Genomic DNA, 27,806 nt, shown 5'->3' with positions numbered 1-27,806 from the left:
CTGAGTCAAGTCAAGGCCAGAGGCCAGACCCAAGGTACAGTTTGGGCAGTGGTTAATATGGCCTCCCATAATAAGCACAGATACCCAACCCATTTGGTAGCAGCTCTTAGTCATTCTCACAACTCTTTAGCCTGGGAGTGATAGGGATGGGACTGATACTTGGATACAAAAAATACTGTGAGAGGATCTGGATGGGATTAAAGAGTGGTAAATAGCCTGGGATGGCCCAGGTGCAGACAAGGAAAGGAATTAAGTGGTCTGAGAGCCATAGTGAAAAATGGCAGTTAAAAGGACTATTGGGTATCTAGATGGGCTAGGAAGAAACAGATACCTCAGAAGTGTGGGAAAGTTCAGGGCTTTTAGGTGTCCAGGTCCCTCCACCCCCATCAATGGCAGGAGAAAGTACATGAGAAAGGACACTCACTGACTTCCCTCAAAAGTTTCACCAAATAAGCTAGATATCTTCCTCTTGTTCCTTCTGAATGGCAGGACTATCTTCCAGTGACATTTGTGTGTATACATTCTTTTAAATATTCTCTTTCCTTTTCTGTTTAATATGGACAATCTATATCTTTGTAAATATTCATCCATTTTAGACTGTCAGTCTTACTGGCATATAATTGGACAAAATAATTCCTAATGATTGCTTTCATTTTATCTCCACTGGAGGTGCATTCACTCTTTTAAAAAAGTACATTCACTCCATTTTTCATACTGGTAATTTGGTTGTGGGGTTTTCTTTAAAGTCAAACTTACCAATGACTGATGTGTGCATATGGATGTGTGTTTTAAATAAAACCAGATTCTAGTTTTAATTATAATTAGTTTGATGGTTTACTTACTTTCAATTCTATTAATCTCTCCTTTGATTTTCAAGATTCCTATTTTGATGTTTATCTGGAGATTTAAAATTTAATTTAATTCTAGTCTTGGTTGCATACTCAACTCACTGATCTGCTCTTTCTTTTATTGATGTGCACAGATTCAGAGATAGAAATTTTCCCCTAAGTACAGCTTTGGCGGAATCCCACAAATTCTGGAATGTTGACTCATTGTTGTCATTCTCTTTAATGAAATTATTAATGGTTTCTATTATTTGTTCTTTAGGATTCAATTAAGATTCCAATTTTAATCTGTGCTTCCATGGCCCTTTATTAAGTGTAATTTTTATTACACTGTAGTCTGTAAAGGATGCATTTAACATTTCTGCTTTTCTGCATCTGTTTGTGAGGTTTCTGTGCCCTAATACATTCTCAATTTTTGTTAAGTGTCTGTATATATTCTTTTTTTTTTTTTTAAAGCAATTGGGGTTAAGTAACTTGCTCAAGGTTACACGGCCAGTTATTATTTCTGGGTGTGGTGCTGAGTATCTGAGCCCGGATTTGATCCAGGTCATCCTGGACACTGGAGCTGGTGCTCTTACTCGCTGAGCCACCTGGCCGCCCCTAAGCAACTGGGGTTAAGTAACTTGCTCAAGGTTACACGGCCAGGTGTTTCTGGGTGGGTGCTAAGTGTCTGAGCCCGGGATTCGATCTCCAGGTCTTCTCAACACTGGAGCCGGTGCTCTTACTTGCTGTGCTACCTGGCCTCCCCAGTCTGTATATATTCTTGAAGTCCTTTACAACATTTTTTGTCAAGTCCTTATTAACAGTCTGCTTTGACCCTAAGTCTCTCTGTTGGCTTACTTTACCATTTTAACTGTTAAGATATTTTAATTATACAAAAAGCAACTGTTAGGTCTTCAAAACTCCATATTAGTATAAAAGACAGTCTTGTTTTACACCAATACGAAAAATCACAGTGTCTTTGGTGATTTTACTTAACATTAATACAGCAACCACAGACAGAACTCCACACTGCTTTGTTGAAATCTCCCTTCCTAACAATTACAGATTCATAAAAAAATGATTAGAATCCTTCAAACACTAAGGTAAATTTAAGGTGGATTTAACATGTGAGGGTCTGGAGAAGGTAACAATAGCTACATATTCTTATATACAGGTCACTCCTAAGTTAGGATGTTTTAGAAGCTGGGTGATGCCTATAACAAATGCAGTTTTATAACAGGGCAACTAGGTGGTACATGGGTACAGTGCTAGGCCTGGAGTTAGGAAGACTTCTCCCTCACTTCAAATCTGACCCCAGACATTTACAAGCTGTGTGACCATGTATAAGTCACTTTACCTTCTTTTACTCAGTTTTCTCATCTGCCAAATGAGCTAGAGAAGGAAACGGCAAACCATTCCATTATCTTTGAGGAAAAAAAAAAAAACAACCCAAATGGGGTCACAAAAGAGTCCAACATGACTGAAGTAATTTAACAACAACAAAACAAAATTAATAATAATTTCATTTCTTTTCCAGGAAACTCCAAAGGTCATTTGTTTTTACCCTGAAATGTGAGGACCAGAAAAGCTGGAAAAAAGAAAAAAAAACAAAACAAAAAATGAACAACCCTAGATTACTCCAGAGAAGTGTTTATTCTATCTCCTTAGGGGTTACTTTTCTAGAAAGAAATAAAAGCAAGTGATTACAACTAGTCAACTGCATATAATATTAAAATCTCTAAGTCTAAACATTATGGATAAAATAGCTACTTTACAAAGGGCTGGTGACACACTCATATTCTCCACTTAATGATTCTTGATTACGCCACCAACACCTTAAAAATATATCTCCCTCTTGACTTTAATTTCTGTAAATGAGGCCACTAAGGTAGAACCCTTGATTCCTCCTTCTCACTGGATAGATTAGATAGACATATAAAAATCACTTATTAAGATTTGCTATGTTACAAGGACTGTGCTAAGTATTAGGGTTACAACAAGACTGTCCCTGACCTCAAGGAGCTTACAATCTAATGGATGAAGACAACATATAAAGGGGAAATAAAAAATGGTGGACAGAGAACAGTGATACCGACCAGGGGCATTCCAAAGAACCTGAAGGAAGTGGTGAGAGCATGCAACAAACTCACCCACAAGATCTGAGGTGGAGGGGTGAAGTACAAATTTCTAGTGGGAGTGTGGGTATCAGAGTGGGGCTGTGGGGAAGAGACTTGCATCGAGGGACAACGAAGAATAGCTTACCCAGCCAAGTAGAGCACAATCCTGGCCAGGCCTGAGGCTGCTCCTATCTGTGGTGTTCCTAACAAGCAGCTTTGTTTCTTGTGGCTGCCTCCAAGTCAACACCACCGTGTACTCCAATGTCATTGTTAGCCCTGTCCCCAACTCTTGGAGTTCTTCAGCAGCAATTCCAGTCACCTGTCCAGTCCTTCTCCAGTATCCCTTCCTTTCCATTCCCATCGAAGGCAGCTGGCACCGCTGTGGGTAGAGTGCTGGGCTTGGAGTCAGGAATGCAAGTTTATATCCAGCCTCAGACAAAACCCCTCTATCTGTCTCTGTTCCCTCATCTGTAAGATGGAGTAAACAATAGCACCTATATTGCAGAGTTTCTGTGAGGATCAGAAGAAATATTTGTAAAAGAAACCCAGCACTGTCCCTGACACATAGGAGGCACTGTAAAAATCCTCCCTACCCCCCTCCCTGATTGAGGTGAGAATATACCATATGCACTTCTGCCACACTTAACTGGTCTACCTGTATTCTGTCATACAATGACAGAGTTAATACTGGAAAAGGGCATTCAAGAACATCGAGTCAGGCAATTTCCTAAACCTGTAAACTGCAGAGAAGGCGCCAGCCCACATTAGGGGAGAATGTCCTAGACCAGGAATTCCTACACAGATCCACATCATATCCCATGTGCACTCTCTCTCTTACCCCTTACCCTAGTCCAAGGCCCTCATTTTACACATTGCCTCCCAACCCAGGAGGATATAGGACTTGCCCAAGATCACTCAGGTAGCAAATAAAAATAAAATGATCATTAAAAATAATGATGAGGTGGTGCCACCTCATAGCGGACGAGAAGACCTGACCCCCTATACTAGCAGCCTGGGTCTTCCATTTCCTGCTGGACACAGGAAAGGCTCTACTGGCTGGGCCAAGTGTCTTCCATTTGTTACCTCTTGCTTCCAGCCCAGTCTCCCAACTGGGAAGTGGAGAACTCCAGGACAAAGAAGAGCAAGCCTAGCTTCTACTCCAGGCTGCACGTTAGAGGACAAGGGGAGTGGTGTCCTGTAATGGCAAACAAAGTAATACTTTGCTGCTTGTTTCAGTTATTCAAGTGCCTTTGAGTATCACCTTGGACTGTATCAAAGTCTTTGTTGGAAACAGTATACACTATGTTGCATTTAACAGGCCTAAGGGAGTTTGGAGACCTTCCCTGCCCTTAATAGGCCTAACATCATCCCATGAAGCCCATGGTGGGAAGAGCTTGCTGAAAAAAAGGAGTAGCGCAGAGCAAAGCTCCACAGAGCTGAGGGGCGGAATGTGTGTGACAGTCTGCAGCCCGCTGTCATTCCGTCAGACAAAAGCACCCGGCCTGTTGTTCTTAGACAGAAGCCTTGTCTGTTGATTTGTGTTACTTTGTCAGATAGAAAGTGAACTGAGATGACAGCGCTGGCAATGTGTGTAAATATTGTTGTGGTTCTGTTAAGCTTTGTCTTCCTATTAACAGAAACTTGGAAGAGCTTGGAGTGGAACAGTCTCTTTAAGATGAGTTATGAAACAGGAGAGAGAGCTGCCTATGTGTGAATCCAGGCAAGAGCTGGGAGTGGTGGAAGAGGAGCCTTGGGTTTGGAAGTCAGCCTCAAGTTAAGATGAAAGAGGATTTTACTTGGGTACTCGGTACTGACTGATGAGATTGACTGTGACCTCAGGGTGAATGGCGGGATGAGTGGAAGCCAGTGTTGAGTCAAGACTGAGGAGAATATGATTTGTTGTGACCTAAGAGTACATGTTTAAGACTATGTGGCCACCACAGTAATAAGTTGTTATGCTATATTGTTGTGAACGTTGTGCTTTAGTTTCTTGAATGTTGTGCTTTAGTTTATTGTTGACTAAATAGAGAGTTCACTATACTATGCAATTAGATCCTTAAAATTTGTGACTGGCTTTACATGCCCTCTACTCTACTCAATGATGAACATACTCACCCCTGGTCATACCCTTCACAACCCAGGGTCTGACTTCCTGCCAATCACCATCCCAACCCATTCCACACCCTCTACCACCTGATTCCTCATAACCATCCCACTATAAAGTTTCAACTTAACTACACACAGACCTTCTTTCACTGTGCCTTCTGTTCCCACTCCTTCCATCTACTAGTTCCTATAAAACCTGGCTTGTCCTGCTGACATAGCTTCCATGGCCACCCTTTACAACACTGGCAGCATCTTCACTCATTCTCCTCAGTTGACTGGTCAAAGCAAGGGACTTGGAATATTCCTTGCTCCTGAATGCCACTTCCATATTCTCTCCCTTCCTCCTTCACTCAGCAATCTTTGAGATTCATTCATATGCACCACCCAAGCAAAATCATGGTAGCTGTTGTCCACAGACCAGTCCTCCAACCCCCTCCCTGCCCAGGTCACTGCCTTTCCTTCCTCACTGAGTTCAATACCCGGTTTACAATTTTTCTCTCCTCCCCAACTCTTGCCCTCATATTAGGGGACTTCTTCATACATAATAATTTTTCCTCAAAAAACACTCAACTCACCTCTTGTGAGTTCCTCCTCCATGAATTCACTTCAGCCACACACAAAAATGGTCATATCCTTAATATTGCTACTGCCATCACACACAAATGTACCACCTCAATAGTTAAAAGTTCTGAAGTCCCCTTATCTAACCACCACCCACTGGCTTTTCACCCCTCTTTCTCCTCCCCCTTTCTCCATCCATTTATTCCCCCCTCTTACATCTTACCCCTACTCTTCATTCTTACCATGACCTCTAATCTATCTCTCTTGAAAAAAAGTCCACAAAGGTAGACTGAGGCATGTTCTCTCTAAGCTACGTAACAGCTTATTACTAGGGTGCTGAAACTAGTAACAAAGAGTCAGTGGAATTCCTTAATTTATGCCCAAGACCCCAAGATGGACACAACTCATTTTTGTAAGACTAGAACAAAGAACACAGCAGGGTAGGTGACATAATGGGGTGGAGGACATGACTGGTTACATAGCTGCGGTGAGGGATTTAGGGTTAGGGCTAGTTAACAACTCCCTCCTTCCCTCCTGTGACATTGTATGAGTCCACCTGCAAGGCTACAGAGAGTGGCCCAGACTTCTTGGATAGCAAACCAGACACTCCTGAAGGACAGTTTCGTAGTATAAAGATATTAGACCTGATTCTCTGATGCCCACCCACATGCCCCAAGGACAGAAGAATTCCTTGAGGCAAGAATAGAATAGAACAGTGATTAACAAGAGAACTGGCTTTCTAAACTTAACCCACTGCAAGCCAGTTTAATTTCTGCACTAAGTTCATAAACAAGGAAACATGACTTAAGCAGTTACAGGACAAATTTCAATTATAGAGTAAAATCAAGCAGGAAATTAATGGTTGCTTTTCTCAAATCTCTTGACTCTTCAGGCCTCTTCCAGATTCCCACACCCCAGCCACTCTCCCCTTTTCTTTCCATCCTTACAGCCCATAAGCGAAACAATCCAACCCTACACAGTTGTAAGCCCTTCTATCATATGGCCAAGCTGCAGCCTGGGATCACTCCCATCATTCACTCCTACACATGTGCTACTAAATGAAGGTGGACAAAAATCACACAAATTTTCAGATGGGCTCCACTATAAATTTATGTTATATGACCTCAACTGGGCCTTCATTGATACAAGGTAATCCTATTATAGCTCCCTCATAAACTCACTATCCCACTCTCTCCCCATTCTTCTTCCACCCATTCACTGAGCAGTGCCTTAGTACCCAGTATGTGCTCTGCCCTGAAGCTAGGTGCTAAGGGTAATAAATATATATATTTTGGGGGGAGTGGGGAAGCCAAGGTGACTGGGGTTAAGTGACTTGCCTAAGATCACACAACTAGTCAGCATGTCAGGTGTCTGAGGTCAAATTTGAACTCAAGTCCTCCTGACTCCAGGGCTGGTGCTCTATTCACTGTGCCACCTAGCTGCCACAGGTGTTTTGTCTTATACCTTTTATACAAGCATGTAGTAGTCTGCCCTAGAAGAATTTAATCTTTGGTTTTTACATCCTTTCTCACAGCTTTAGTTTCCTCATAGGCCTACGCTAAGGTCATCACTTCCTGTTTTGGTACATGTGGTCCACATGTTAAGAATGGTTTTATAGTTTAAAAAAAAGAATCTACGAGTGGAGGTAAGGCCTTTTTTTCCCCATCTTTGTAACCCCAGCTCCTAGCAACACTATCCATCTCTCTATACCTACCTATCTATCTGGTGTTGAATCAATTTTTGCTGAGTGACAGTTAGTACTAAAAGTCCCAGTATCTAAGGCTTTACCCCAGGAGTTCTTGACCTCTTGGACAGATGACAAATCTTACAGATGCCCCCTCCTTTTCTTTTTCTTTTTTTTTAAGCAATTGGGGTTAAGTAACTTGCTCAAGGTTACATGGCCAGGTGTTTCTGGGTGGGTGCTAAGTGTCTGAGCCCGGGATTCCATCCCCAGGTCGTCCCAACACTGGAGCCAGTGCTCTTACTCGCTGTGCTACCTGGCCACCCCTACCCCCTCCTTTTCTGAATGTTTTGAAAAGCAAAAAATAAAATACATACTATTACAAAAGAAAACAAACATTAGTGAAAATAAGGATATAATTTTTTCCCTTTCAAATTTAAGGACCTGCTATAATCTACCCTCCAGTCTGCTGACCCCAGAATTAGAACACAATCCCCCATTTAACTGTTGATACACTTAATTTTGTGATCTATGTCCCCCAACTAGTTCATTCTCTATTAACAGGAGTTGAACCACACCTTCAGAGTCCCACTATAAGTGGGAACCTGCAGTTAAACTGAAATGCTGTCAGAAGATTCTTCTTCTCAGATACATATACAGGAGCTGGCGACTAATACCTTTATAGGCATGATAAACCCAAGAAGCAAGCATCATGTGATGGGACAGCCATGATGACAGCAGTAGGTCACGAAGCTAACTGCAGCTGGTGCAGGTAAGAGTTCTGTTGCAGAGAAGAGTCTCAGACATTTGATAAAATCTAAGAGAACACATACCTTGAATACCTGATGACTCCAATGTAAATGTGCTCAGCCAGCAAGCACCATTTCCTTCCTTAAGGGAGACATGGCAACTTTGCAGCAGAGTAGACACTGATAGACATGCAGGGAGGAAGATATGAGTTCAAATCCAATCTCAGACACTTACAGTTGTATAGCTGTGATTCCCCCCCTAAATAAGTCACTTAAAACTGTCTGCCTCAGCTTCTTCATCTATAAAATGGGGATAACAGTATTACCCACCTATCAGGGCTGTTTAGATACAAAATGAGGTAATATTTGTAAAGCACTTTATTACTAAGTGTCCCACTTTTAAAAGCATAATCTCACTCACAAAATACTGAAAGTTGACAGAATAATGCGAACAGTGAACCCCCAAAACAGGAAGAAAATGAGCTTTCATCAACCTCTATAGGAAATTTAAGCAAAGAACATTTACTGAAGGAAGACAAAGCAGCATTTAAGAAGCTGTTCCTGACTAAAGGCATGGTAAACTCCCAAAACAGACAAGTGTCACCTACTCCAGGCAAAAAACTTAAAAATGATGAAAAAATTTCTACTATTTCAAGGAAGAGCAGATTCCAAAAAGAACAGAAAAGCTATTGAAGGAGGGGAAGCGGCAACACCAAGAAGGTATCAGCAACCAGTGACCTCAAGCGCATGCCCTCATGTCTATAAAATGGGAAATGGCTTCATGAGAATGGTCAAGTTCACATTAACAGTATCCCAAGAGAACAGGATGACTCTGGTATTTGATTTCCTATAAAAGACCACTTTTCACAGTCACTGAACCAAATTAAAGAGATAGTATTTAAAAAAGCCTGTTCAGAATTCTGATTTTTAAACAGCATTTGACTTGGTAGGACAAAATGTCACTTCAAAGGTTCTACTTAATTAAGATATCTTCTGCATACATTTAACAAATGCTTTTTAGGATGCTATCAGAGAAATAGCTTTGTTCAACAATCTGTAAAATACTGACATGAAACAACTGATAAAAAGAGCCACCTGCTTACTTTCAGTCACACAACCTTTATTTAAGTATGGCCCATGAGCTAAGAATGCAGCCCATGCAATATTTATTTAAAAACATAAAAACCATCCTAAGTTTGAGGGCTATGCACCACCAAAGGTGGTGATTCTAGCAGAGATCTATCCAACAAATGAAAAGGTTCTAGATGAGAGCAGAAGCAACTTGTCCAAAGTGTCAGGGCAGAGTTTTACCCTCCAGTTTGGGGGTGACTTCATTCATGTAATTCAAAATATGACACCTTGTAAAATCTTCAAACTACTCCTGTTCCCACAATACATAATCCTGTCCTTACATGGAGGCTTCTAGGCACAAAGTTCCTATGAAATCTGCAGTAATGGGCAAGGCAATGACCTGGGCCCAGAAATTAGTCCCAGAGGACATTTCCAGGACACTAGAATGAAACACAGTACTCTAGATGAGGAACTCATGTAGAAGTCCATGAGAGAAGCGGTAGGGAGAAACAGAGGGGTAATGAAGAAAGTAAAGGGGTAACAACAAGATAACAGAGCAATGACTCACAAGGCACCAACCTGAACTCACTTGGCATCAGCAGGGAAGGCTGCAGCTGTAGCCACCCCACTTCCTCCACACAATCCCTTTCCAGTGTGTCCTCTGGTACCCTTTTCTATTGTCAAACTACTCTACGTCTCTTTCCATTCTCCTTCCATCTTCTAGGGTTCACTGCAGGAGTCAAGGATTATCAGAACGAAGGGGGGGGAGCCATCAAATTTAGCAGCTGGGATCACTGCTTATCTTGCAGTAACCTTGAGCTGCCTCTGAAGGGTAGTAATGCTAAAAGTCAGACTGCCAAGGATTAAGAAGTATAGTATGTGAGTGGCTATTGTAGAGGAAGCCCATGGAAAAGATTCCTTATAAGAGTTTAGCACTAAATGGAAGGAGAGCTATAAATAATAGCTTACAGAGGCAGAAGGAAGCTAAAAGTGTATTGAGGGTGTGACAGACAGAAAGAACAAGCAGATATAAAATTTTACACTATTCTTTTAAAGTGGTTTAAAATCGTATTCGTTTTCCTGACTGAGTAAAAATCCAAAGATCCTTTACAAGCTACCAACAAGCAACTGCTCTCCCATCTCTGATTTGGATTTAAAAAAAAATTTAATATAAGGCTTTGTATTTATCCCTAAGAGATTTGATTTTAAGAGATGTGACCCAAATCTCTAGCCTGTCAACTCCCCTGACACTTTTTGAATGTGTTAGCTCTCTCCTTCTCCAAGGTTTTGCCATCATCAGCACATGTGATCATTATGCCACTTATGCAGTTATCCAAATTAATGACAAAATGTTCAACAGCAGGGCAGCTAGGTGGCACAGTGAATAGAGCACCAGCCCTGGAGTCAGGAGGACCTTAGTTCAAATCTGGCCTCAAGACACTTGACATACTTGACATAGCTGTGTGACCTTGGGCAAGTCACTTAACTCCTATTGCCTTGCCTTCCCCCCTCAAAAAAAAAAATGTTCAACAGCACAAGGCAAATTAGAAATCCTTGGAAACACCCCAAGTTACAATCCAATATTTGACCAGTTCTTAATACAATGAAATGCACACCTAAACTTATCTAACCTCAACTGTTACCCAGCACACAAAGAAAGGTATGAGGCTGTGAAATGCTTTGCAGTAATCAGAGTCTATAAATACTGTCCAAAACCTTTCCCCTTTCACTCTAGCTAAATTAAACCATTTGCTTTTACCTAAACAGAAACATTAATTTGTGATTCCACTCCCAAGGCCTTGGCTCAGATCTACAAGGCTCTTAATTCTACAGTCCTATCATCAAATGACGTGTGTGTGTGTGTGTGTGTGTGTGTGTGAGAGAGAGAGACAGACTCTGTGTGTGTGTGATCTTATTTGAACCAGAAACTATCTATGACAATTAGGTTTAACTACTCTCCTTCTATAGATGAGGAAAATGTGGTTCAGAGAATCTTGTCTTGCTCAGGATGATACATACCATCAGGAAGTTTCCGCCACAGCACTATGCCTTCCAAGACCCTAAAGCAATCCAAACACTGTAAACAGAACCTGATTCTGACTGGTTTTAAGTTTATAGAAATTTGTCATTTAACTATCTGTCCTAATAATAATCTTCTAAACTAAGAAATAATATAATAAATATGCTAGGAAATTCCTCTTCCTATTCATAGTACTTCGGTTCTATTGTTTTAAAACAACAAAACATCTTTCCTGGTCCAGATCACCTTCTCAGGGCATGACACCAGTTTTATTAATATCACAGGCTTAAGAGATCTAGTGTCACTCTCCACTTATTTTACAGTAAGATTAATATTAAATAACCATATAAGCATGTAAAATTGAACAAAAATGATTGCAGAATTTAAAATATTTTCATAAATTTAATATGCCCTCAATCAACCAGCATACAAATACACTGAAATAAGTTTTTGGAAAATTAGTTAGTCACTAACCAATTGTGCTCTGAGAATTCTAAGAAACCAAAACAATGTTATCAAGTCATTTACTTGTAGTTTGACTTTTTAAACCTAGTACCTTAGGGGGCACTCACACTCTCCAGTCAAAACCTTACTTGTAAAATCAGTAAGTAATGACTGGGGCCCTAAACTCACCAACTATGTAACTATGCACTTGGCACTTAGAAATGTCTTTTGCTGAAGTCTAAGTACAAAGCACAGGTTTTATCCCTATCACACTGTAAATTAAGAATTGTAAAGAACCACACCAAATTTCCTTCATCGACCCACCAAGTCAAACCTATTTCATAGACTCTCCAAGCTGGAGGAGACTCCAGGGGTCATCTGGTTCAACATATGTATCCCCAATAGAATTTCCATTGCAACACACCTGATCAGCTGTCACCCAGTCTTTGTTTCAACTTTAATGAACAGAAACAAAGATCCCAACCCCAAAGAAAAATGTGAACAAGACCAAACCTGTTTTCTAAAACACCACTGAACACAAATGGAGCAGAATCACAAAAAACAAAAACAAACAAAAAAAAAGCCCAACACCCAACCTCAAGGACTTGAGGTTGTGCTTCCTGGTGATCTCTTTATAGCCTGCCAGATAACCTAATTTAGAATTCAGTATAAACAATGTGAAGAAAAAAGTCCAACAATTCCTAGGAACAGAAAAAAGCTGGAGTCCAGTAGCTAAATGGCCTTGCTGCTGCTATCCAGCTCTAGCTTGTTTTCTGCTCACTGCTATGAAGGCTTAGGCTATGGATGGATCTCGCGGTGACATTACCAAGGAGACACCAGTTTTTAAATACAGTGTTCTATAAATCTCTTATTTTTAAAGAGCTCACATCAAACACTCCCCCTCCCTCCACCTCTGGTCTATCACAAGTAATGAGCCATGTAAGTACAGACCTGATTGGAGAGCTAAACCGAAGGGCATCCTTTCTGCTGAGCATGGCAGTACATAACACAACACCCTATGAACCAACAGCAGGAGCTACCTGACAGGATGTAGAAGAAAGGTAGCATCTCAGAAAACTGATTTATTTTAAAATCCCAGAAATATAAATGAAATATTTTACAATAGTCTAAAATTACAATATAAGAGCTATACTTAATCACCCTCCTGCCCCACCGCCCCACACACCTAGTACACTCTGGCCTCCTGTAGCTTCTTTCAGAGTAGTCCAATCTGGGAAAAGGCAGACCATTACTTACCTGATGCACTCCATAAGCCCAGCAGAGTGCACAGAATGTTGGCCTTGGCATGTGAAATTCATGGTTGGGACCTGGTATTACTACTTACTAGAAAAACTATCGTGGGCAAGTCATTCAAGTTTTCTGAGCCTTAGTTTTACCATCTGAAAAAAGAAGATGGCAACATTTCACCTAATTTCCAAAAGAAGGAAAGCTCTTTGAAAAACTAGAAAGCACTACACAAATGTGAATTCTATTATCAGGATGTTACAAGAGGGAAAGGGATAAACTGGACTCACTAGGATAGAATACACACCTGCCTTTACTGCCAGGACTCTGGAGATCACCTAGTCCAACTGGAAAGGCAGGGAGGGGATCATGGGTTGGAGCACTGCAGTTGCACTAAAATGTTTATTTTTTCCCCTAACAAGGATAATTCACTTGGCTGGGAAAGGACAGATTCATAAATGAAAGCGATAAGAAAATATGCCAATCACAACAATTTTTTTTTTTTAGAAAAATCACAGTATTTTGGAGCAGAACAGGGACTTCAGAGGTCATCTAATAAGCCCATAGCCAAGCAAAAATCCCTTCTATACCATAACCTTCAAATGATCATCCAGCCTTTGACTGAAGACTTTCAGGGGAGCCAGACCCCATTCCTCATCTAGACAGCTGAAATTATACAGGTTTTCCTGACTCCTAAATTCCATGCTTTGTAACTTCCACCCACTGCTACTGGTTTTGTTTTTAGGGCTAAGCAAACCAAAGCTTTCCACTTTGACACATGACAGTTCTTCAAAGCCTTGGAGATAACAATCCTATCCCCTTCTGTGCTTATCTTTTCCCAATCTCTGAGCTAACAAGCCTAGCTTCCTTCAACCAAAGATCCCTACATGGCATGGACCTAAGTTCCTTCAATATGGGTTTTTCTGCTCTGGACATGCTCCAGCTTATCAATGTCCTTTTAAAAACGTAGTTTCCAAAACCAAACACAACACTGAGAGTGATCTGCCAGGGTGGGGGTCAGGGGGCCTCCCTCATTAGTACAAGAAGCACCACCTCTCCGGTGGAAGATGTATTTCTTGGTCACTTTACAGTACCAGTATAGCAGCCCTATCTAAAAAGGAAGGTAAGAATAAACTAGCAGGACTTATTCTTAATGAAGTCCTGCTGGCTCTCTGTGATCAAGGATTATTTTTCCATATGTTCAATAGCCATCCTTATGAATTAAGTCTAAGGCAGGACAAATCAAGACTCAAAGTCACCCTTACGGGCCAGGCCTCAAGTCTCTACATTCCATTCTCTTTTTAATGAAAAATTGGAACATTACTTTTATCCAATCCTGCAATACCACCACAATACACAATCATCTTTCAAAGACAGCTAATAATCAATGGTTCATCAATTAATGCCAGTTAGAGTTCACCTACAACCCCTTATCAATAAGCTTTTAAGTGTTTAGTGGCATAGTGGCTAGAGTACTGGGACAGGAGTCATTCCTCTTCCTGAGTTCAAATCTAGCCTCAAACACTTAGTAGTTGTGTGACCCTGCGCTCAAGTCCCTCAAACCTGTTTGCTTCAGTTTCCTCACCTGTAAAACGAGCTAGAGAAGGAATGGCAAACCACTACACTATCTGCCAAGAAAACCCCAAATGGGGTCACAAAGAGACAGACAAGACTAAACTGAACAAACAACAATTGTATGTGTGCCAGGCGCTGTGTCAAGAGTTAGAAATACAAAAGAAAAAAAGGCCCCTGATTTCAAGGAAATCACATCTGAACAGGAGAAATAACATGTCAACAACCATGAATATAGTTAATTACAGTACAAATGACATATTTACAGTATAAAGGAGAGCTAGTAGAGGAGGGAGGACCAAGAAAAGCCTCTTGCAAAGGGTGAGATTTAAGCTGAATTTTGACAAAGGCCAGGGAAGCTGAGTGGTGAGAAGGAAGAACATTTCAGGTCTGGGGAACAGAGAACGAAAAGGCATGGAATCAGAACATTTAATGCTGAATTCCAGGAACAATAATAATCAGGCTGACTGTTGCTGGATCATAATTCTTGCTGGATCATAGTGATGGAAGGGAGTCAAGTGTAAGAAGATAAGAAAGGGACAAAGGAGAAACATTGTAAAGGGCTTTAAATACTAACCAGAGGATTTTCTATGGGATTCTGGCAGATACAGGAAGCCATTGGGCTTTACTAAGTGTATGGGGAACCTACAATTTTAGAAATTTCTTCATGAGTATGTCCTACTTTTGTATTCATCCCTGACAATCTGACCTTGCCTCCACGTTCTCAATGTCTTTTAAAAATTAAAATTAGTCAGTGTGTCCACATCAATGTCTTCAGACAAGCTCTCTTTTTCACCTCAATCAGAAGTGTTTTCTCTTTGTGACTTTACCTTTAAAATGATGTCTTCCTTTATTTTTGTAAAGAGTGGTGGGTTTTTTTTTTTTTTTTTTTTTTTTTTATTATTGTTCTTTTTTTTTTCCTGGCAAGCAGATTTTCAATTTTTTTTTTTTTTCTTTTTTTTTTTTTTTGGAAGGCAACTGGGGTTAAGTGACCTGCCCAAAGCCACACAACTAGTAACTGTGTTAAATGTCTGAAGCCGCATTTGAACTCAGGTTCTCCTGACTTCAGGGCCCGTGCTCTATTCACTGTGCCACCTAGCTGCCCCGTATTTTATATATTCTTTAGTATTTTTGAATGAAATTCTGATGGGTAATATACATAAAAGGTTGATGATTTTATAGATTTTATAATCCTGCTAATTTACTTAGTTTCTATTAAATTTTTTAGTTAATTCTTTAAGGAAAAAAAACCATATTAGCTTTAAAAACTGATTGTTCTGTTTCCTCTTTGCCCTCACTGGGTCCAACCTTCATGACTTTTAATCTTGGCAAGTTGCCTTGTTTTAATGGTGACTTGGAACACCCTGCTTGCCATCAGTGAGGGGGCAATCTCTCTTGCCTGACTGCATTTCAGATCTAGCTCATCCTGTAACTGGTATAAGAAGGTTCTCTGTGCATATCAATGAGGCCACACTAGCTAGACCTAGCTCCTTCTTAGTCTCTACCAGCACTGGAACCAGTGCTAATGTGGGACAATGATCCCTAAATCTGTCCCAGTAATGGCAATGGGAATTGGAAGATCTTCCCTGCCCCTTAATAGGCTGAATAGAATCACAGGGAGTCTGTGGTGAGAGGAGTTTGCTGACCTGATGGGGAGGAAGGGTGGAGTAGAGCCCAGAGGAAGATGGGAGTCAGCAGTTAGGGTGGAGGAAGAGGATTCAGGCAAGAAGACAGCTTTGTACTGGGAGAGTTTGTTTGTGGGAAGGCTGTGGGATGGCTTTGCTTCCTGCAGTAATAAGGTGTATTAACTTCTTTGTTATTATGATGGATGTGGCTTTCTAGTGTTGGGATTCCACTTTCTGGTGTGTGAATAAGCGTTCTGCTTCTATCTTCCATATGGAGAGTCCTGTATTTTGCGATTCAGAACTACGCCAGCAAATTCATAGTCACCAACAGTGCTGTGACCCCCTCCTGGGTAGGGCTCATGAGATGTTCAACTCCTCCCTCACCTCACATGAGTTTGCCACTTTTTAAAGACTTCGATGTCACCTCACAATGATGAAATTCTATGAATATGGGCTCTGTGATGTCCAGATTCAAAGCCCTAGTTCAATCAGTCAAAAGCTTTGTTGGTTTTGTCAAAGGCCTTTAACTTCAATTCTTAGTTTTATGAGGTAACTCCCCTATGATCAACATTTATTTTCTGCTATGTTTCCACCTTAGTTCGTATTTATTTTTATAGTTACTAAACACATTTCCCTAAAACATAACTATTTTATTTTAAGACAAACACAAGTGGAAATCTAAGGCCCTGTCCTTAAATACCCCTTCTACTCCCTAGGCCTCACTTTACATCCATATGTAAAATAAAAAGGCTGCACCCCAATGTTTCTTTAAAGTCTTTAGACTACCATTTTCCATTTTAAAGCAGGGTTTCTGTAAAATTCTTTTTGGAGACTTGTGCATCACATTTCAAAAAGTTTCTTCTTCCAAAAAAAAAAAAAAGAAAAAATGAATATTCTATCTCAGCACAGGTACGTACTCCTGGCATTGACTGTGGTCAAATTCTTCTCCATTTTTACAGAGATTACTTACAGAAAGCCTCCACACATCTGAAGAGGCTTAAAGGTTGGAATCTAATATCCAATTTGCAGAGAAAATATTTTTATGCACACATTTTTTTTTGGTTTTGCATTGCTGTTATTGTTACTGAGTCATCTCCATTGTGTCCTACTCTTGCTGATTCTATTTTGGGTTTTCTTGGCAAAGAAGTGGTTTGCCATTTCATTTTCTAGATCATTTTACAGATGAGGAAACTGAGGCAAACAGGGTTAAGTGACTTGTCCAGGGTCACACAATTAGTAACTGAGGCAGTATTTGAACTCATATAAGGATGAGTTCCTGATTCCAAGCTCAGTATTCTATCTACTTTACCATATTATCAGTGTCTAAATTTTAAAACTACTTTTAATTTCCCTTTTCTTTTTTTGGAGGGGGGAAGGCAAGGCAATTGGGGTTATGTGACTTGCCCAAGGTCACATTGCTAGTAAGTGTGTCAAATGTCTGAAGCCACATTTGAATTCAGGTCCTCTATTCACTGTACCACCTAGCTGCCCCACTACTTTTAATTTCAAAGAATTTTCATTTTTCTTATTCTTCAGAATGAAAAATAAGTTCTTGACATTTAATAAATGCAAAGCCGTACAAGATCCAACGACTTCTAAGTTATGATAAACAGTATACACTAACACAGTAAAAGTAACAAATATAAACTTTAATTCCTCTTCTAACCAACCCAGAAAAGACAAACTGCATCCTATAAAGATTTCATTATAACACGTCACAATGCAAAACTGAATTACTCTAGTTATCCAACACTAATTTTAAAAAAAGTTTTCTCATTTAAGTATCAGTCCTTTAATTGGACAATTTAGTACTATACAGTTTCACTCAGTCTATTTTTATTGTGCCCTGAAGGTATGAAATTCAGGTCTTGATGCAGGTGCCATAAATATAAAGAACCTAAGTTATAGCTTGGTCTTTTAAAGGCTTGCTTTTCACTCTGGCTACTGTGCTAAAGCAACACTGAGCTATTTATGGAAAAACCACTGCAGACAAGATAGTCAGAATCTCCAAAGATGGAATAACACCAAAAAGCAAGTAGTTATAAACGCTGATCTATTATGAAGGTACAGTATCAGAATATTTCACTATGTAAATAACAGAACTTGGGTAATGGCTTATTCACACATCTTAAAACTATAAACAAGGGGCAGCTAGGTGGGCAGTGAGTAAGAGCGCTGGCCCCAGAGTCAGGAGGACTGGGGATAGGTTCCGGCCTCAGATACTTAACACCCACTCACAGAAAACTGGCTATGTAACCTTGGGCAAGTCACTTAACCCCAATTGCTTTAAAAAAAAAAACTATAAACAAAAACTAGAAAATAACTCTTTTATCAGGATACAAAAAAACTAGAAAATAACTCTTTTATCAGGATACAATTTTAAGATCTTATTTAAAACTCTTTTTACCTATAGACTAAGAGGTGACTGAGGTATAACTTCAAGGCTATCCTAAAGAAACAGTGGCAAAAGTATTCTTACCTGCCATCACAGGGAAAGAAGGTCGTGAAAGAGAGAAGGTGAAAAGGGAACCAGAAATGAATGGGGGAGACCATGAAAGGGGAGACAAGAGAAACACTGGGTAGCTGGAAAGAAAGGCACTTGAAAGTCACAAATATAATTTGAATGAGGCTTGTTTCCTAACAAATCAGAAAGCTATGAAGGATTTCTAATTTATTTGAAAAAAAAATCTAAAAAATAAGCAACTGATTAGACAGATAACATCTAGTTCATATGTCCTAACATATAATATCAACTCAGCACTAAATAACATGGTTCATTTTATCTCTTCATTAAGAGTTAGAGCTAATACCGAAATAATGCACTTCTAACAACTTTTTCCTATAGTAATCTCACATAGATGTCACCAGATATAAAGAGGATCACATTTTGCAAAATATAAGCAAAGAAAATCCACAACATTGAGAACTAAACAATGCACTTTGTAAAACTTGAAACTCTCAAAATGTGACAGTTTAACTAAGGCCTAATATCAGTTTTCTTTCACTAGCATGCCATTACGGAGCATGGCTACTCAGTGGCTACTGGAATCAAGAAGGCCTGAGTTCAATTCCTCCTCAGACACTTAGGAGTTTATAGCCTTGGGAAAGTTACTGAACCTCTTGGAAGCTGACCAGAGGCAATTAGAGCACTCCACAGTGCCTAGAGCACTGGGTCTGGAGTCAGGAGGATCAGAGTTCAAATCTAGCCTGATACTTCCTAGCTGGCTGACTCCAGGTAGGTTACTTAATCTCCATTTGCCTCAGTTTCTTCAACTGTAAAATGAGGACACTAATACAACTTACCTCACAGAGTTGTTGTGAAGATCAAATGATAAATCTGTAAAGCACTTAGCACAGTGCCTGGAATACCCCTACATAAATGCTTATTCCCTTCCCTTCCCCCTTGTAGTTTCCATTTCCTCACAGGGAAAAACAAGGACAATTAACTGCACCTAGCTCTTTCAGGGCTTATCATGGGGATCAAATGAGAAAATGTATAAAACGCATTTTGCAAACCTTAAAGTACTCCATGTGAGGTATTACCATTATCATCATGGTCTACAGGAAAAAGACCAGACCACTCATTGTACTAAAAATCAAGTTTCAAATACTATATTCTCCTCCTCCCCATGGGCCCTATATCCCGATGGGTGGCTGCCTCATGCAGGCCATCCTTTCCAGAAAACCTCCGCTCCCATGTGTCACTGCATTCAGTGCAGATTCACTAAAAAAGTCACATACTTTTTCTGATTACAGCTATCAGACGTGATGGTAAAGGAAACACTTAGGACAAGTGAATCTTAATTTCAGCAAGGCTTTGGACAAAGTTTCTTGTCATAGCCTTTGGATAAGAACAATGAAGTACAAGGCTAACAATAAGATAATTTGGTGTTTTAACTGGCTGCGATGCATTCAGGAAGCACATACTGACCAAGGGCCAGTCCCTTCACCCCTCAGAGTCCCTGGCAGTTTTCCAAGGCCAGGTGCTGACCAACACTGGCAGAAGAAGAATCTATACCTGAAGGTCCCTGCATGTGTCCAGAACAAAAACATCTGCTGGTCCAAGTCCATCGACCAGACACTAGCTGAGTAACTTTGGCTAAGTAAACTCTCTGGCCCTCAGTTTCTTCAGTTGCAAAACAGAGAGATTGTATTAGATAATCTCTAAAGATCCTTCCAGCTGTAATCATATGATGTTTAATGGAGAGATCTTCACTGAAAATGCTATAGGGTCAGGCCTTAGGTCTCACCTTAGTCAAGGACTTTAGCAACACTTTAGAGGGTATATTTATTATATTTCACTCTAGTCAACACCTTGGGTTCTCACCCTAGTCAATAATTTTAGCAACATTTTACAGAGGCAATATTTATCATATGTGTCAATGACAAAGCAGGAAAAGATGTTAATACAACAGATGACTGAATCATTCAAAGTAATTGCCAGCCACTACAAAAGTACTTTGGTGATTTGCCCACCATGGTCATAGAGCTGGTAATTACCAATGGCAGAATTTGAACTCAGATTTTTCCTGCCTTGAAATCAAGTGTTCTTCCTACCACATCATGAAATCTCTCAAAATGATGTTAGCAGATTTTAAAAAGTCCCAAACCAACAAAATGGACATTTATTCCTGTTAATTTTAAATATGGCATTCACTTCTTTTTTTCAGTCACCTGAACAAGCAGAAGATGGGAGAAAGCTAACTTAATAGCAATTTGTATAGAAAGAACCAGAATACTTTCCTGCTCAAAAGCTCAATATACCAATAGTGCAACAACACACCAAAAAAACCTAATGCAACTTCAGAAGAATAGTGTCCAATATATTCTGCTAGTCTGACCACACTTAGGGTAGCAGTCAGTTCTGGGCACCACCTGGAAAAGGGGCATGTATCCCAGAAGGACACATTCTGATACTAGGAAGGGGACTCAATCATGCCTCATAAGAATCAGCTGAAAGAACTTAAGTATTTGCCAATAAGAAGAGACTGAGGATGACCAATGTCCTCAAATACCTGAAGGGCTGTCAACCGGAAAAATTAAGCCCTAATCTACTTGGTTAAAGGGAAAGAAAAAAAAAGCAAGATCAGTCCATAATGAGAGCTAACAACCATCACGGTCCCTTGTCACTGGAAGTGGCTCTGAACACAGGCAAAATGACATCATTTCCCTGCTCAAAAATCCTCCCTACGGTCTTGAATGCAATGTTAACCTTTCTGTAGTCTAATATTCCCCCACTTGTCCCAGCCTGCCTTGGCAACCTTATTCTTCATGTTCTCTTCTCCAAACCCTGCCCAAACCTGCAGGCTCTCAAAAGCATTCTCTGGGCATCTCTCTTGCTGAGGCCCATTGCATTTTTTTGGCAATGATGAAGAAGAGGAAGTCACTGAAAGAAATGTTAAAGCCACACTCATAATCAGAAATAAGCAAGGCAATACCAAAGAAGCAGATCACAGTTCGAGAAATCACCCAAAAAATGGTTTATAAGATTTCTACAAATTGTATTTATAGCTTTACACACTTAGACACCTACAGAAAGATGCTTATGGAATAGTTCAATTAAGGAACTTACAACTGTTACTCTTTTACAACTCATCTGATGCAGCTGCTGTTGTATGGTAACACGGATGAGGAAAATCAACAGTCTTCCAGTAGGAGCTTAAGCCTAGCAGCAGAAGCACTGGCTTCTCCAGGGCAATGGAGTCAGAGTGCACCCGGTCACCCCCTCCCCCCCGCATTTTACACACAAGGAGACTGAAAGCACCCAGTGATGGAGCTGCCAGCGAAAGTGCTGCCATTCTGTTCCAAAGGCAGTCTTCAAACCGAGGTCTGTGACCAGTCAGTCAATACTTTCTTCCTTGTCTTTTCCAGCTCTAAGATCATCCAGCCCCATTTTACTTTGCTCCCCTCCCTCCTTCCTTTCTGCCCTTAGAATTTCTCCTATTAACAGACTTTGCTTTTCCAACTGCCAGTGCACCACTTCCCCCACCCCTCAAATTCCCTATCATTCTCTCCAAGAGGCAGTAGGGTACAGTTCGAGGCCAGAGAGCTGGCCTCCAAGCAGAAAACCTTGGCTCAGAACCACCTCGGACATCTCCAGGCTTTAGGACACCCAGGGGCAGGTTTTTTTCACTCTCAGCAACCTGGCACAACTTTTTAAGTTGCAGAGGCGAGTAGGAGTTTGCTCCTCAGGAAGGTTTCCCTACATCAATGAAATCCCAGGCCCACTCCCCATTGCAAGGTGCTTGTAAGTGTAAGGTTGTTCCTCTAAAAGAATGGGAGCTCCTTGCAGACAGGGACTGTTCCTGTGTGCTTCTGGATTATCTAGCAAATGGCAATTAAGAAATACCTGCTGACCGATTAATTAACCATCACTCACCTTTTTGTACTCACAGAAACTTAGCGCCCCCAAGAGGAAGAGTAGGCATCTTCCCAATGCCCCTCTGTGCCCCCTGCAGACCCTCTCTATGGCATCAATACTCAGCGAGTTCTCTTCCTTTTAAGGTTCAAGCAATCTCTGGATCACCCTATTAGGGGCCTGCTTCCCAGGTCCCAGCTTTTGAAATTCCTTTCTGACTACAATCTCCCCCCATCTTTGCACAGAATCCCAAATTTAGTCAAATGGGCCTCAGAACTTCCAGCACATTTTCCTTCATTTTCCAGGGGAAGGAATAAAACTCTCAGGAGGTGACAGGACTTTCCAGGGAGCAGAAGGTAAGAGCAAGAGCCAGGGGCAGGTGAGAATCCAGGTCCCCCGAGTAGTGGGACCTTTTCAACACTGTGTTTTTCCACCTCTCCTTGGACACCTCACTCCTCAAACTATTCTTTGTCCTCCTCCTGACCTCCCATCATTTCCACACCCTCCCTGTTCTCCCAAGTTATCCTTCACCCTGCTCTGGCCTTACTTTCCTCTGTGAGTTCACAAGCTGTCCTTTACACCCAATCCCTTGCCATCTCCAATTACCATTCAGGCTTCGCAAAGGATACAAGTAGAAAGATTGGCCAGCTACTCCCTCCCCCCATCTTTCTCAAGTGCTTCAATGTGCTTGGGTCCACTATAAATTTGTCATCAAGGTTACCTTAGTGTCAGCTGGGCCTTCACTGATGAAATATTTCCCCTGAGTAACTAATATACTGCCCAGTAGAAGCTTAAACTTTTTCTTAACGCCCAGTGTACCTACCACCTACCTCTCTTTTCATCATCCTTCACTCCACTCCATTATGAAATGGGCCTTAGATCTTATCCTAGATCTAGCTTAGATCCTATTCCCTGCAGGGTTCCAGAGCTGGTCCTACATCTTCTCCTTCCAGCCCTTCACACGCCCACATGTTCTCTCCCTCCTCTTTAAATGTCTCCTCTACTGGTTCACTCTCCCAACAAACACAACCAAGGCTTTTGTTGTTGTTTAATCACTTCGGTCATGTCCAACTCTTCATGACCCCATCTGAGGTTTTCTTGGCAAAGACAGTGGACTGGTTTGCCATTTCTTTTTCCAGCTCATTTTACAGATGAGGAAACCAAGGGCAAACAGGGCGAAGTGATTTGCCCAGGGTCACACAGCTATCAAGTGTCTGAGACTGCATTTGAATTCAGATTCTCCTGACTCCCAGCCCACCACTGTATCTACTGCACCACCTAGCAAGAATACATCCTCTTAAAAATCTTCACTTGACTGACCCTACTATAGTTCCCAACTCTCACCAAATCTCTCCTCCTGCTTCTCACAGCCAAAATCACTAAAAGAAACAACAAAGACACACCAGCAGGCTGCACTCGTTGTTTCTGTTTACTTCCCTGCAGCCTGGTTCTAACCCGAATGAGTAATTCTGTCCTCTGTTTCCAACCATCTTTTTGCTTTTCAGTTTTCATCCTTCTTTCCCTTTCTGCAATTCCTAATCACAGTTTCCTCCCTTTATTTTCTTTTTTTCTATCCCGAACTTAAGAAACAGAACAAGTATTTTCATAGCAAAGTAGAATAGGAGAAAAAGGGGATTGCACATGCAACTGCAAATCTATTGTGTTTTTCTTTTAAATATATAATACAGGTATCATGTAACTTCCCCCCATGGCTACCAACATGAAACCACTCCCTTCACTTTCAAGACAATGCTCTTCTCGAGCATGTGCTGCCCCTAACCTTAAGTGTACCTGGGGCTCTTCTCTCTCCAGGTGACTTTATCATCTCTCTATACTAGACTCCCAAATCTGCACGTGCATCATACTTTGTCTCAAATCCCAGTTTCTCACCAACTAAGAGCTATAAGTCTCTCATCTCAAATTCAAATTTCAAAACGGAACTCAGTATCTTTCCCCCTAAACCTGTCTCTCTATCCCTAACTTCCCCATGTATCTAGAACCACCATCTTTCCAGTCAATCATGTTCCCAATATCAATACTCTTTACTGTTTCTTACTCTATATATTCAAACAGCTATCAAGTACTGTGGATCCTATCTCGACTATCTGATCTAGCAATTCCCTTTCTCTATTCATAAAGCCACATTAGGTCAGTATTTCTTCATCTCTAATACAGACTCCTAATTGGTCTCCATGCCTCCAATCCATCCTCTATTCAACTGCTAAAATAACCATTCTAAAACAAACAAACAAAAAAACTGGCCAAGTTGCTTTCCTACTTGAAAAGGTTTTGGTGATGGTATAATCTTTCTGGAAAATAATTTGGAATTATATTCCAAAAATTATTAACTACTCTTTGACCCAGTAATACTGCTATTAGGCATAAATCCCAAGGAAGTCGGACAGAGAAGGGCACATAACTTTTTTTTTTTAATCCAGTCCTTTTTGTTACAGCATGGCAAAGAAGGATTCAGAGAAAGCAGAGCAAATTTGTATGAACTGATACAGTGAAATTAGTAAAGCCAGAGAACAATGTAAAAGATACATCAATGGCTTAAAAGAAAACTTTGAAAGCATTTGTAACCCTGATCACCCTACTGACATGGATTTCAGGGAACTGAAGAGGAAACCTACTTCCCACCTCCCAGCACCGTAATGATGGACTAGGGAGACATAATGAAACGAACGCTGTCAAACATGGCCAATGTTTTGATTTGTTTTGTTCAACTTTATATATTTACTTATGAAGGGAGGGAGAAAAAGGCACAGTAGTGAGATGCAAAGCAAAGAAAAAAGCTATCAATAAAATTGGAAAAAAAATTAAGAGACAAAATAAACCAGGCTCTTATTAGTAGTGATTAAACTTAGTACATACTTCAAAAAACTGTACATAGCCAAGTACACAGTTTCATATACGACTCTCTTTGCAAATTGACATGTTTGTGCTTGTTGATGATTAAATTGATAATCAAAAAGAAACACACACACACAGACACACACACACACACACACACAGAGTCACTAGGCCTGGCCCACTCCCAGTTCACAGAACCTTCCCCTGGGTCCCTCACAGTTCAACCTCGGAATCCACAGCCATCTTCAAGTCTCTGCTTCACTACCCCCTCTTCCATGAAACCTTTGTAAAAACTTCTTGGTTTACATCCCTATCTATCTTTTACAAATGACTGGGAGTCTATTTATCCGCTCCCCCAGATCCCTACCTTATAGTAAAGTACAATTAAACAAAACACATCAGCCATGTCTGGTAATAACTTATTCAGCCAATACAAGGTGCTCCAAAAGCTTTAACAGCTTAAAATTGCACTAAGACTTTTGAGACACCTTGTATATTGGACATTGCTGCAAGAGGCAGGTAACATGTTTCCTCCTCAGGCCTCAGAAGTAGTAATAATAAAATCATCAGTTTTCTTCTGATCCCTCTGCTATCAATGGCATCCCAGTCCTAATTTCCTTCAAATTTGCCCAGCTGTGTACATATTATTCCCTCCCAGTAGAATGAATACAAAGCTCCTAGAACCTTGTCTTGAACCCAGTAAGTCCAAGAATCACTTTTAATTTGGTAACTCCAGGGTGAATGCGCTTTTAAAATGTAAATTAATGGGTCTTTGGAAGTATGGTAACCATTCAATAGGCACTGGTTTGAAGGATTTAAGCCAGGAGCTAGGCAGAGTCAATGGCTGCTCATCTCGATGAAAACTCAGGGCTCTTAAAGGCTCTGATTCGTTTACTTAACAAATATTAACCAAGTTCATGCTGTGTACAAGACACTCGCTGTCCCTTTATCCCCCTTCTTCTCTGGCTCCTTTATTAGGGCCTTCATATAGCACTTAAGACTTGGAAATATCTTTACAAATATTATCTCATTTGATCCTCACAACAACCCTGGAAATAGGGGCTATTATTATCCTCAATTTACAGATGAGGAAAGGCAGGTTAAGTGACTTGCCCAGAATCACACAACCAATAAGTGTCTTAGGCAGGAAATGAACTCAGGTCTTCCCGACTCCAGGCCCAGGGCTCTATCCATTGTACCCCTCTATGGGTAGGAATTCATCTCTGGCATCATCATTTCCCTGCCCCAAAACAGTAACACAGAAGTGAGAAACAGTACTAGGCACTACAAATCCTTCTCTTCAAATGAATGGTTGATTCACTCTTGTTCCTGCTGGCCTTTGGACAACCTCCTAGTAGCTGAGGTAGAATGTGATTTCAGTCCCTCTTATGATCCAAGAACGCTTTAGGTGACAAAGATGCTAAAGGTTCTAATATAAGCATACAAATCGTATCCACAGCTACAGAGGAAAAAAGAACAAGGGTGGAGTGAAGAAACAGGGCATAGTAAAAAGAAAAGGCAGTCCAATAATATATATACTTTGCAATATTATTCAATTATGAGTTTGTAAGTGTCCAAAGTAAATTATCAAATGCAGAAAAGTAAAGAAATCAATTAGGTCTTAAAAATTTTTTTTTCAGTTCAGACATGTATTAAGCACCTACTATGTGTGTATGTGGCAGGGGGTGGGGGTGGGGTGGAGTATGGGTGCTGCTCCAAATTTTGCTACTGTAACAACTAATACGTAATTAGGGGCTGAAAAAGGTACCAAGCAGATCAAGAAGCTGCTAGTGAAAAGGCATTTTCTGACATACTCAGTACCTGAACTCCTGGTAAAGTAGAATAACCCTTGGGGAGTGAGCTACAAAATAGAATAGCTGAGGATGTTTGACAAAAGAAATTTTTAGAAGATCAGAACTGGGGGAAGGGAGAGAGGAATACCAAGAGTTAGAGACAAAAAGATCGAAGAACAAAAGACGAACCTCAGAACCTCCAATGTCAATCCCTACACTGGTTTTCATTTACAAAAGGAGGGCCTGCCCCAGTCTGGGGAGGAGACCTGAGTCTAATCCTGGTTCTGACTTCATGATCAAGAATATCTCACTTCACATTCCAGCTTCCCTTCTTAATCCTCCTCCTTAGCTTTCCCAATTCCCTGACCCCAGATTCCTGAGGGTGGCAGTGACTTTGGCAGCAGTGGATTCACAAATCTCAACCAGGTTTCTTTCAAACTGTGGTAGGCACTAAACAGGAGCTCACAAATATTTGCTGAAGAGATGAATGAAGGTTAAGTTAAAGGAAGAATAGCAAGAAATTAATAGATATATTACAGGAAAAAATGGGTTATAACTAGATAATTTTCCCCTTCCTGTCCTAACCCCCCATGTTTAAACTGAGCTGAGGTTTCTGAATAAAACCCTAAAAATTATTTTCAAGTCCCAAGACTAGCTCTCCATGATTATATGAGGCTTCAGCACTCAGTAAATTGGTATCTGGGGGAAGGCCAGGGGGGGGGGGGGGGTGCGCGGGCGCCGCCCCCGTCCCCCCCCCCCCGCATATTCCCTCGTGTGATTTGTC

General features: G+C 40.7%; 1 protein-coding gene across 6 annotated transcripts in view; it reads right to left on the bottom strand.

Annotated features, from left to right (window-relative positions):
- Positions 1-27,806, bottom strand: part of PPP2R2A (protein phosphatase 2 regulatory subunit Balpha) — a 102,789-nt gene that overhangs the window by 54,767 nt on the left and 20,216 nt on the right. The window contains exon 2 of one of the 6 annotated variants that reach the window (XM_069066969.1): positions 12,528-12,616. The exons of the other annotated variants lie outside the window; for them this stretch is intronic. Within the exon in view, the coding sequence (XP_068923070.1) occupies positions 12,528-12,555 (28 nt within the window). The 5' untranslated portion in view covers positions 12,556-12,616. The remainder of the gene's footprint in view (positions 1-12,527; positions 12,617-27,806) is intronic. 6 annotated transcript variants of the gene reach the window in all.

Source organism: Petaurus breviceps, unplaced genomic scaffold, assembly GCF_028583685.1.
Source record: "Petaurus breviceps papuanus isolate PSGF00001 unplaced genomic scaffold, PetGlider_PUasm1.0 139, whole genome shotgun sequence".
Classification (NCBI taxonomy): Eukaryota; Metazoa; Chordata; class Mammalia; order Diprotodontia; family Petauridae; genus Petaurus; species Petaurus breviceps.
Note: the sequence above shows the minus strand (reverse complement) of the source record. Positions and strands in the feature narration are given on the sequence as shown.